General features: G+C 39.0%; 2 protein-coding genes across 2 annotated transcripts; both read right to left on the bottom strand.

Annotated features, from left to right (window-relative positions):
- Window positions 1–2,159: 2,159 nt before the first annotated feature.
- Window positions 2,160–4,427, bottom strand: LOC106109065 (trypsin alpha-3-like). Its single transcript, XM_013290460.1, has 5 exons — window positions 4,215–4,427; window positions 3,765–4,032; window positions 3,530–3,619; window positions 2,990–3,165; window positions 2,160–2,283 (listed from the first exon to the last, which is right to left on the bottom strand). Exons 1-5 carry the CDS (start codon window positions 4,410–4,412, stop codon window positions 2,182–2,184), a joined length of 834 nt encoding a protein of 277 aa, XP_013145914.1. The 5' UTR covers window positions 4,413–4,427; the 3' UTR covers window positions 2,160–2,181.
- A 3,074-nt stretch (window positions 4,428–7,501) lies between these two features.
- LOC106109064 (collagenase-like) lies at window positions 7,502–9,630 on the bottom strand. Its single transcript, XM_013290459.1, has 5 exons — window positions 9,404–9,630; window positions 8,821–9,088; window positions 8,597–8,686; window positions 8,029–8,204; window positions 7,502–7,652 (listed from the first exon to the last, which is right to left on the bottom strand). The coding sequence occupies exons 1-5, from the start codon at window positions 9,596–9,598 to the stop codon at window positions 7,551–7,553; spliced, it is 831 nt and encodes a 276-aa protein (XP_013145913.1). The 5' UTR covers window positions 9,599–9,630; the 3' UTR covers window positions 7,502–7,550.
- Window positions 9,631–12,662: the final 3,032 nt, after the last annotated feature.

Here is a 12,662-nt window from a genome sequence, read left to right as displayed (position 1 = left end):
ACTTCGGTTTAAAACTTAGTTTCTCTAGTTCATTATTGTCTTTTGTGATCATGTATTTAGTTTTAAGCTGTTTGGTGAACCTAATAAAATAATAAAAAAAAAAAAAAAACCAATTACTCCAAGAATTCCTATGGAAAAAACTTTTTAGTAAAAAAAATAAACCGACTTCCAAACAAAATACACTAAAAACAAATTATTCTCAAATAAAACAGTACACTAAAAAGTCACGAAATAATTCCTTGAAAATAGTAAACCTACCTTATTGTAACTGTTATGTCTATATTGTACAATTTTTATTACTTTGCTGTCGGTGTCAGCCAAGGTATGCAGTGATATTTCTACGTAAGGGTTTCTACATTTTTACCATAACAATTGACAATTGAAAGTATAGTAACGATTAAGTAATGAATCTACATTGACTGACACCGACTTCAAAGTAATAATAATTGTACAATATAAACATTACAGCTACAATTAGGTAGGTTTACTATTTTCAAGGAATTATTTCGTTACTTTTTAGTGTACTGTTTTTTTTGAGAATATTTTGTTGTTAGTGTATTTTGTTTGGTAGTCGGCTTTGTTTTTTTACTAAAAAGTTTATTTATTTCTCGATTTTTAGTGAATCTAAACATCGCAGTATGATAATCACTAGCTTTCAAACATAGAATGAGTTATCTAAATCGATTACCTAAGAAATTAAGTAAAGAACTACGAGTAATACATCGCTGCGATCATTCACTGATAATTTTGTCCAGCCGCGCGCCGCTGTTGCCCGTGAGTTTTAATATTTTGATAACTTCTAGAATCTTTGTCAGAATTACATACTGTAAAAGGCAATTATGATCTACATTTAATACTCTATCGTGAAAACATATTTATTTGGATAAGGATTCATACCAAAGAAGAATAAAAGCGTGCTGTAAAAGGACTGTTTTCAAAATGTAGATTTACCTCACAGAAGGTATAATATTTGTATGGAGAATCTTTTCTTTTTCTGAGTAAAATCTTTAAAACTATCCACGTGCACGTTTTAACTCAAGCATGTCGGTTGCGAAGGATCCTCAACACGAATTGGTGCAATACGAGATGATAGACTCACAGAGTGCAGTATACACGAGCCCTGCGGTCTGCGGCTCTGCGGCACTGCGGCCTCGCGGATTCTGTACATTTCATGTGTAATGTACAGAACAGACTTTACCAGCTAATTCAGCTACGTTAGTTTTATAGGACATTTTATCATCGATTACTATACCGAGGTACCTTATTTTGTTAAACTGTTTTATTTCAAAGCAATCACATAAGTTAGGATAATTACATACTAAATGGATTTTTATGTTTATATGCGATTTCAGAGCTGAGGATCGAGTTTTATGAAAGCATAAGAATTTTGTTTTACTTGGATTTAAAGTCAGTAGATTATTATATCTAACAGCGCGAAATTATTGTTAATTTTTGAACGATTAAATTACTGTCAAATAATAAAAGATCAAACGAACTTTTCAAGTACAATACGATCGTTATTATATGAATCGCTTCATTTGAAGATATACTCGTAAGTATTTACCAGGTAGTTCCCTTATCCTGCAGGTGACTATGCACGCTTAAAAGAAACTCAATTGACTAAACTGAAAAATTATTTTGCCACGACTTACCCCTACTTCCAGCGTGTGGAGGACGGGGCGAATCGCCATTTTGAGCTCATTATTTTAGAGTGTAGAGGAAAAGTTTTCTATGTGTGGGTTAGCAAAGTGCTGCTAAGGGAGGGTGGGTAAAGGTAATTTTGGTTAATGACTGTCTGTGACGGTTGCCATAGAATGACTTTGGTTGTGCGCACGTAAAACGTCAATTGGTTAATCTCTGTAAATGTTTGCAATCCGGTCAGATCGCATTGTGCAGTTTTCAATAAAGATTGACGGATGGTGTTTCTGATATTGAGAGATTGTAATTTCATTATCTCCGACATACGCACGGCTTCAGAAGGCCGCTTTATTGGGTAAGAAAGTGCATGACTGTCATTTGGTCCATCTCCATCGGCGACTAGTGGTGCTAAAGGTGGACCCGCGACTGCAGGAAAGAATGAAGGTTCACGCAACGCCAGTCACTTGCAGTCCTTAGTCATTTTATAAATAATAACATAGAGTTTGTGTATGCATTTATTTATTTTTGAATAAACTTGTGGCCTTACATCCGCGCTCTGATCCAAGAGTTGAAGGAGGAGACGCGGGCGAAGCCGGAGGGGCGGCGCGCCTCGCACACACCCGTACCATAAGACGTCACCCCGATCTATAACATTATCAAACGAATATCCTTCAGTTTATTTAGATTTTTTAAATGCGAATTGTTTTTTTTTTTACTTATATGGCGATTTTAGTGCGCCAGATAACGTCAACATTTCGGAGGCAATTTTAATAATACTAGCGAATTACAAATGAAAAAATTGCAATAGATATTTAGACACTTTTTGTAGTTCGTAGATCGTTTACTGGCGACGAAAACGACGTCTTGTCAACAGCCGGTAGATCAGACCTAACACGTACAGGCCCGACCATTAGATGACAATCCTTGGTTAATTTTTAATCTATACTATCTATAATATTATAATAAAGCGTAAACACACGCTTCGTTGTTGCCTAAAATGTCATGCTTTAGGCTGTATATTTTCACGCCATTAAACATTAAAATATTTTAGACAAAACCCTTATGTGGGAAAGAGACCATACGTTGCTGCCAACATCAAGAAAGAAAGATTGCTAAGGTTTGTCATGTCATGTCATTTTAACATTTGCTATTGGTAATTTGACAAATGAAAACAATAAAATAAAATTTTCATAATTTCACGCGGATGAAGCCGCACGGGAACAGCTAGTTTACTATTATTATAAAATAGTTAATACCAAAATTTTCCATAATTCTAAGAGAAGAAATGTAGTTTTAGAGAATAGTAGAGAGGGAGAATACGGTGTTGGTGCAAGCCAAGGCGATTACTAACGAGCAGGTTGTCGGCGACGAGCGGACCGCCGGAGTCGCCGGTGCAGATGTTGCCGGTAGCGCCGCTGATGCACAGCGTGGAGGCCACCACGAAGTTGGCGCCGAAGGTGCCGCGGCACACGTCGTTGCTGATCACTTGCACTCGCACATGCATCAGGTCCGGACTCGCCGCCGACGCTAAACGCAATGCCCAAAACAAATAACATTTAAATAAAATCTCCAAATTCTGGTACGGATGATGCAAGAAAGCTGGACTTTTGAGGATAACATATTCTCGTCAAACATATTAAAGTTTTATATCTACCATACTGTGATTAATGGTTTCGTATGTCGTATGTATTGTTTATTTAGAAAGCTAAAGCTAAAGCTAGCTATATAAAGATATACAGCTGTATATAAAGCATTTAAAGCTAAATAAATAAATGTATTGTTACTTCACGGCTATTAACGGACATATACGTTCCCGCCGAAGTGCTGTCGGCAGTCCTTAATAAGGAGCTATCAAAACGTTGTGTGAGTTAATTTGCAGGCCGAAACTCACCGTCTCTGGTCTTGCCGAAGCCGATGGCCCAGGCCCATGCGCCCGCGTACGTGTTGCTGCCTGACGCCAGCCCGATGTTGCGAATTGTGTCTGAAATTAAAACAATCCTTAGTGTGTGGATTGTTTTAATTGGCAGGGAAAAGTTGATGCATTTATTAAATAATAATGGTTCAGAAGCCAAGTTCGACGGAAGAATCGGAGTTTCGTCACCCGCCTCGTCTTAAAACATACTAACTGCTGTAGTTCACCCAGTTGATAGTGACGATGGCGATGTCGTTCTCTAATGTGTTGACGTTATAATTGCCGTGCAGCTCCATCCTGTTAGAAGTGATCCTGGTGCCGCCGGAGAAGATGCGCACAGAGCCCAGCACGATGGTCACGTGGCGGATCATCTGCCGCCCATCGAACAAGTTGTGCGCCGCGGTCAGAACCCGCGTGTTGCTGATCAAAGTACCGCCTCCGATAGACTCGCGCCCGTCGGTCAACGTCATTATCTGCCCAGCCTGCGATAGGAAGTTTAAATAAGACAAGTCTTCATTCTTGCAGAACTTCGATGGGTTCTGTTCCAGCATCTTGTTTCATTCCGTTTCTTATCAAATAAAAACTTGAAAGAATTCATAAAACCACAAAATTATTTTCCAGTTTACGGAACATTTATACCTTACGTCGTCCTCGTTAATCTCACCATGTAAGGGTAGGCGCCAAGCGCGGCCGGCGAGCCGCTAATGATCCTGCTGCCATCGAAGTCTGCCGCGAGCTCGGCCTGCCTGAGGGCGTGGGCGCGCGGGATGCCCACACGCTCGTGGTAGTCCAGCTCCGGAATGTCGTAGGCCGCCACCAGCGCCCCCAGGCAGAACAGGCTCACTACTAAGAATAACTTCATCGCAACACCGAATCGATACATGCCTACTACTGTTGGGATTTCCCACTTTTATAGTCATTACCATCTCTGTTTCATGAACACACTAACACAGTGGTGATAAGCGTCTCGCGGAAATTATATCTTAATATTATACGTAGTGCTCTGATCGATTACTTAATATTGATAATCCCGGCCTTTAATTTGATAGAAACAAACAACTTTATCTCTTTACTTCTTCTCTTTTAACTTTAATATCGAAAATGGTTTACCACTTTTGGGTATATTTAACAGTTGGGTTGTAGTAAGCATCACTTAAAATTTAGCTTGAGTACATTGCACGTATTGAATGAATATGGGTATGAGTATTTAAGTTCACATATTTTACATGCTTTTTCAATGTTTGTCCCAAAAATGTTATTAATTGCGTAGTGGAAGCTAACGATATACAATCTACGGCTGAATTTGCAGCAGCTTCCCACGTTAGCGTCAATGTTGGTTCATTTGCGTCAAATTCGCAAGGTAAAAAATAAATTTCAATACCCGCGAGTCAGTACAAAATGCCTTTGAAGAATTTGTTGCCTCCCGTCCAGCTGATTCCTTAAGAAGGGCATCAATAAGCTGCCACTGCGTTGGCAAAGGTGTATTGATTGCAAGAGTGAATACTTCGATTAATACAATTAGAAAATACATGAAAGAAAAATCATTTCTCCTTTTTCATACAAAACAGCAATTTCATAGATAAAGCCGTAAAAGTAAGAGATGCGTAGCCTTCAATGTGTAGGGACGATGCGACTTTAAGATATACATATACTCTAAGTTCTTGGGAAAGGTTCGGAAAAGGCAAGAGTATCAGAATGGGCAGCAGCAAATCGATCTTCAGATGAGTCGCAGAATAATCTATTTCCCTTCAGTCGAGGAATTGCGCGGCTCTTGTAACAGGCGTGCTATTATATATTGACATTGGTGACAGAATTTTCATTAAAATTTGGGAAATTAATCCTAAGGTCCAGCTAAAAACATAGAGTATTTATCTTACAAGACTAAAAAACATCGTAACTAATGTTACTCGCACGTATGTAAGTTGGTTCTTTTGTGATGTGGATTTATATGTAAAATAATTTGATTTGTAAAACAATTTAAGACCTAAACGGCTAAACCGCTGTTCACAAATGAGGTGTATGTATTGAATCGTCTTCTTGTCTGGAGTTTCATAGTGTGTATTACATCGACACAAACTACATACAAATAGTGGACAAAAAGTTAAAATACCACTTACTGTTATAATGTTTTAAAACTCACAAAAGGCCTGTGTATTTAAGTATTTTCAAAAATTCTTCAAATGTATTTGTTATATTTACAACATGTATTATTCGTGCAATGAGAAATGAGAGTTCTCCAAGTATCGCTCTCCCAACGACATAATTATCGAGGCTACGTAATAGGTAAGGAACGATCAGCGATCGCTACCATAACTGTGTGACTCTCAGCCGGAGCGTAAGCAATGCTGTATGCTTTCGTAGCACATTTATTTATTTATCTAGCTTTATATACTCGTACATTCCAAACAATTAGATTTTTTAATTGTAAATATATTATTTATTTATTTATAATGTTTGTATGGATCCCTGATGAGTAAAAGCCTCCTCCAACTTTAACCAGTGCTCTCTGTCCTTCGCCACGTCCAGCCAATCCGCACACACCACTGCCGCGATCTCGTCTGACCATCTCGCGTTTTGTTTCTTAGCACATAATATTGGTTATATCTTACTAAAATTGTAAATGCGAAAGTTTAGATGGATAGATGTATATTTAGTAGAGTTTGCCACCTTAGCTGCTGAACGATGTCGATGTTTGATACAGATATAGACGGTAGTTTCGAAGAACACATGGCTACTCGCTATTGTTTTCCTTTTATTCCAAGCGGACATAATAACAGCTAAAAGCTAGTTGTTACATAAAACAGTCAAAGTTTCAATAAATTGATTTTCCAATGTTAATATCATTAATCCATCTTAATTTAGATAACACAAAATTACTTGATTAGTCTGTAATTATAGGATAAGATATGAACACTAATAAATCGATTGAATAATGATTTACTGTCGCACTGAGAGCTGTTTGATATTTGCTAAGCACACTATGGGTATGATCATCGTCATGATGAAATCATCAATAAGTTAATGTACTGCTCAAATGACCAGTTAGAATAAATAATGACATAGTGTTTTAGGTTAAGGAAAAAATTAAATATTTATTAGCAAATGAGCAGTGTAAAAATAATGACTTTCTTGTTAAAAAGTATGTACATAGTAGCCTACGAAAGACAGCACGTAATATGTTTGACGAACCCAATGTATAATTATAATAGAGAACGGACGCGTAGGTATTTAATACCGCGAATATTTAATGTATATGCGCTCCAAGACAATTTAAGAGAGAAAAGCTACAAGAAAAAAATTAAAACGCAGCTACTGGATACCTATGCAGCCGAATAGACATCCAACATTCAATTTTTAAGTTTGATTTTTTCATTGGCTATTTTGTTTGTTTTTGTTATTACAAGAAATAATTTAGCATATTGTATTTAGTAAAGTATAGTGTACTAGATAAATTAAGGGTGTGATCTTTCGCCAATAAACTGTTTTTAGCAGTTTGGCAAAATTATTTATATGTAGAACGAGCTGTTGCCCGCGACTTCGTCCGCGTGGTATTAGAAAACATACGAACTATATAAATAATAAAAAGCTACGTATCCTTCGGGAACCAGACACCTCAGGGATGAAGCTTATCCCATGTGTACTCCAGACTTTGTTTTACATCTGTAGCAAATTTCAATAAGATATGTCGAACCGTTGCACAATGTTCGAGTAAACATTAAAAAACTAAATTAAAGATTCCCACGGGAACCGTAACTTATCCCGGGATAAAAAGTAGTCTATGTGTTCTTCCAGACTATGCTCTAAACCTGTGCCAAATTGTATGGAGATCCGTTAAGCCGTTTAGGCTACAAACGCTAACAAACATCCATCCATCCATCCATTTTAACTTTCGCATTTATAATATTAGTAAGAAGTAAGATTTTTATGTACTTATTAATAAGAACATACAAATTCAATACAAAAAAAAGTATTTAGTAATTTATTTTCGTTGTTTGTCGCTTCACATCCGCGCTCTAATCCATGAGTTGAAGGAGCTGACACGGGCGAAGCCGGAGGGGCGGCGCGCGTCGCACGATCCCGAGCCGAATGACGTCACTCCGATCTAAAACATCATTTTTTATCATTTCGCTTAAAGTAATGTCTCACGATAGTTTAAACAATTTAATATCCTTCAGTCTGTTGAGAATTGAATTTTCATACTGGTCAACCGAATTGGATAGACGAGAACAAATTTTATGTGATTTTAGTGCACTTCATAAGGCATTTTCAAAAACACTATCAAAATATAAATTAAGAAGATGCACTAGATATTCAGTAGCATTGTGTAAATAGTAGTTGAATAGTAAAGCGCGCAGGCTGTATAAGTAAGCAACGATGACTACGACGACGTGTCGACGTGCCGGTCGCTATGGTCTAATGCACACATTGAATGCACATGGGTGGTAGGGGTTAGAGTACAGTAGAAAACGATAACTAACGAGCAGGTTGTTGGCGACGAGCGGACCGCCGGAGTCGCCGGTGCAGATGTTGCCGGTAGAGCCGCTGATGCACAGCGTGGAGGCCACCACGAAGTTGGCGCCGAAAGTGCCGCGGCAGACGTCGTTGGTGATCACTTGCACTCGCACATGCATCAGGTTCTGACTCGCCGGCGCCGCTGTACGCATTGCCCAAACCAATAGATATTATTCAAAATTAGAACGCTTAAGACGTATTAAAGTAAACCACAAGAGAATTAAATTAATGACAAAGTAATGTAGGGCCTCGTGAAGACGAGCACAAGCTACCTTATTTTAGCTTTTTATTGTATTTTTAAACAAATAATTCGAAAGTCTGGTTTGGATAAGATAGTTAAACTTTTGAGAACATATTATCTATACACTTTTCAAAATTAGTAAGTATCAACTATCTGCAATAAAAAGTTTTTGTATTTATTGTTACTTTGCCGTCTACTGCTACTAATATACTTTTCCGACGAAGCGCTCCAAGCTGTCCTTAATAAGAAACGATCGAAATGTGGTGTTAGTTCAAATGAAGGCCGAAACTCACCGTCGCTGGTCTTGCCGAAGCCGATGGCCCAGGCCCACGTGCCCGCGTACGTGTTACTGCCTGACGCCAGCCCGATGTTGCGGATCGTGTCTGAAATTGAAACATCCCACAGACTGAGATGGTATTGGAAGACTAGTACATTTAAAAATAGACGTAGGTTCTGGAGCAAAATTCGATGAAAATGACGGAGTTGCGTAATATGCCACATCCTAAAACATACTAACTGCTGTAGTTCACCCGGTTGATAGTGACGATGGCGATGTCGTTCTGTAATGTGTTGACGTTGTAATTGCCGTGCAGCTCCATCCTGTTAGAAGTGATCCTGGTGCCGCCGGAGAAGATGCGCACAGAGCCCAGCACGATGGTCACGTGGCGGATCATCTGCCGCCCATCGAACAAGTTGTGTGCCGCGGTCAGAACCCGCGTGTTGCTGATCAAAGTACCGCCTCCGATAGACTCGCGCCCATTTGTCAGCGTCATTATCTGCCCAGCCTGCGAAAGGTAGGTGATATGAAGATATATACTTCCAGAACTTCAATGTACATACATCGGTGTTCCCGCGGCTTGTCCCCTTCTCTTCTTTAAAAAATAAGAATCGAATTCATAAAAATTGTAAAAACACTTTCCACTTTATTTGAAACTTGTATTATATATGCCCGCGACTCCGTCCGAGCGCAATTTAAAATAAAAAATAGTAAGTAGCGTATGTGTTTCTTCAGACTATGTTCTACTTCTGCGTCATATTATATATTTTATTTTATTTCTTTATGTATAGCTTGTACATTTCGTCGTCCTCGTTAATCTCACCATGTAAGGGTAGGCGCCGAGCGCGGCCGGCGAGCCGCTGATGATCCTGCTGCCATCAAAGTCTGCCGCGAGCTCGGCCTGCCTGAGGGCGTCGGCGCGCGGGATTCCCACGCGCTCGTGGTAGTTCAGCTCCGGAATGTCGTAGGCCGCCGCCAGCGCCCCCAGGCAGAACAGGCTCACTAGCGCTAACTTCATCGCAATTTTGGATGGATATATGCCTAATAAATTGGTATTTCCTACTTTTATAGTCATACAATGTTATCTCTTTCATTAGCACTGCGATGATAAGCGCCTCGCGGAAATTATATCTAAAGTAGATACATCGTTGTCTGATCGATTGCTTACATTGATAATTCTTGCCTTGATTTTAATAAAAACAATGTCAAAACAACTTTACCCCAAAACTTCATTGCATGCTTGAGCAGGATAAAGATAAAAATAAAGAATTGCGATACGTCCGGTTGTTGGCGATTGGCAGGATGGCAGTCTCGCGACCTCCATCCGTGCAAGCTAGAAAATTACACCTAACCAATTATCTTTATAATTTTCAATTATTAAATTTATAAATAATTGTTTACTTTACCTTAAAAAGGAATAGCTATATTTTGGTTTATTTAGAGCGTGCGCATGTCCGAAACTGAACTGTCGCACAATATATGAGGAGGTGCGCTACTCGATTTTTAGTTGTGCAAGTAAACAGTTGAATTGGGTGCGAAACTATCGGCAATGGACAATGGTACAACAGTTGTGCGTTAGTTTAGTCAAATGTGTGTGCCAGCTCTTAAGCGATGTCGAGGGGGTAGCTAAGCACCACTGACGAGACTTTTGGCAACAGGCGTAGCATTATTAGCAATAGCACAAGATGTTTTCATGAAAATTGAAAATGTACTCCGATGTCAACATGTGTTTTTTTTTTATATCTACGGCTTTTTTTTCAATAAATCAACAAAGTTGACGAGGATTACAACGCCCAAGACATGCGGCCAGGCAGAGTGGCAAACTGGCTGACTGCCAAGCTGTGGAGGTGGCGGGCTGGCGTACTGTTGACAACATAACTGCCAACGAGTTGTCGCAGAACCTTCATTTCAATATTACAAAGCGACGTGTGTTTGTAAATTCGTAGTAAGTGCGATATGATTTGCCTAGTAGGCAGAATTCAAATAGGCGGCTATCACGACACACACGCCGCGCCAGTAGATTCTCAATGAGACGAGTCAGTGTCAATTTTGAACCGCGCCCTTCGGTCCCTCCCTCTCAATCTGTATGTACTACATAACAAATTTGTGAAATTTTAGGAATGCTACATACTGTGTAGCTTTCACAAAATGTAGTATCGCGCAGTCACGCTAGCTACTGGTATGCAAGTTATCGTTGTGATTGTGATGATATGCCAGTAGTTGGCACTTTTTTGTACTTGTATTGTATTTTTAGCAACTACGAACGAATTTTAATAAAAAAAAAGAGTTACAAGATGGCGAACAACATTATTATTTGATTGGACACAAAATCTATCTGTTTTAAAGTAATTTTACAACAATAACTAGGAGGAACAAAGAATCAACCACTAATAACAATTACAACCTCAAAATGTACCGAACACTTTGACACGACTTAACGCTACCAGAGCCAGCGAGCGAATGCCCCACTTTCAAAGATGGCGGCCTTTAAATAATGTTGAAAATGATGCCCCACTCGAAATGTCTATTATTCCTTATAGTATTGTAATTGTACATGTTTTTTCAACCTAAATGATGAAAGCGTGGTTAAAAGTTAAAAATAGTTTTAGTTATATGGGAAACAGATGTTGTTTATACTCATACGAAACTTGGTCCACAATAAACGACGACACAAAACGAACGAAAACTACGAAACACAAGCAACCTCAACCATATACAGATCGCAAAGAAAAACACTGGACAAAAAACCAAAAAACCAAAAAACGCGAAACACGACAGAACTATATAACTTACAGGACAAACAAATGCAAATCGTGATGTAACAAACACACAGCGCCATCTGTTATGGAGAAGCGGAAACGGCGCCGACGGATGTCATGAACACTAAATGTATTTTACAACTTTTTTAAAACTACTTATTTTTATTAATTATCTGCACTAATTATACACACACACTAATCGATATCGGTACACCACAAGGATAAGATAAGACCACACCTAAAGATTAAGATTAATATCATAAAAAGGAAATCCGTTTTTTTTTTTTTAAGATATAACGGTAAATGCGAGGATCCGAGGACAAACCGTAACTCAACGCAGCTCTCCGGGACAGGGGATTCCGCGAAAATGACACCGTTGAGGTATGCCAAACATACAGGTGGTGGCGGTCTGGCGGTCTTTCGTGTCATCCGATGCAAAGAATTGTTCCAAACAATTCTTTAGAACACCTCAAATTGAGGTTCTCGAGTTGTATCTAAGATAAAAAGGCCAGAGTCCGTTAAAGATTCAAAATTCGAATCGCTCTTCTCTGTATGCAGACTGCGGCACAGACAAGAGCGAGGCAGTAGGACAGTGCAGTCTGTGCGCTCAGGCCAGTTTAGCTGTCCCTAACGCAACCGTGGCTCTCCGTTGCGCAGGCGCTTGGCATAAAACATTATGCCCGTTTTACATTACGACGGTACAGTAGGACAGTTACGCTGGCCTAGTATGTGAATTATATTATGTCAGCGCCGTTCTGAGCGCTACAGTGTGGGCATTATGTGCTTTATCAAATAGAACGTTAGGTATTTGCAGGTATTACCAGATTACCGCAAGTGCACATCACGCCGCCGCCAAAGTTGCAAGGAGATAATAAAAAAACTCCAAATATTTATCAACATTTTATTAAAATTTGTTTTGTACATCTGACGTGTAAGTCGCATTGGATTTAATTCTGAATTAAATACATAATTATTATGTATACCTACTTAATTTACCTGAAAATGAAATCTGTAGAATCATAAAAAAAATGCGTTTGAAATAAATACTGTTAACATGTGTTGCGAGTACACAGTGAGCATAGCATCATGCATAGAATTCTATTAGATTTGTCGTTATTAAATAATACAAGAAAATAATTATCTATAGATCACAGTACGTCGTAGATTCATTTGCATTGTATATCTGTATAATGGATATAAAAGTGTTCTGCGCCGCCTCCCCTCCCCTCCCCTTCCCACCCTCGCCGCGGTCTCCTCACAACACATTATATCTAATTAAAAATTGTGCTACATTTCGCAAAGGCGCGCCGGCGCTACTCGGCC

This window comes from Papilio polytes, unplaced genomic scaffold (assembly GCF_000836215.1).
Source record: "Papilio polytes unplaced genomic scaffold, Ppol_1.0 DF821322.1, whole genome shotgun sequence".
Taxonomy (NCBI): Eukaryota; Metazoa; Arthropoda; class Insecta; order Lepidoptera; family Papilionidae; genus Papilio; species Papilio polytes.
This window is presented reverse-complemented; position numbering and strand designations above follow the sequence as displayed.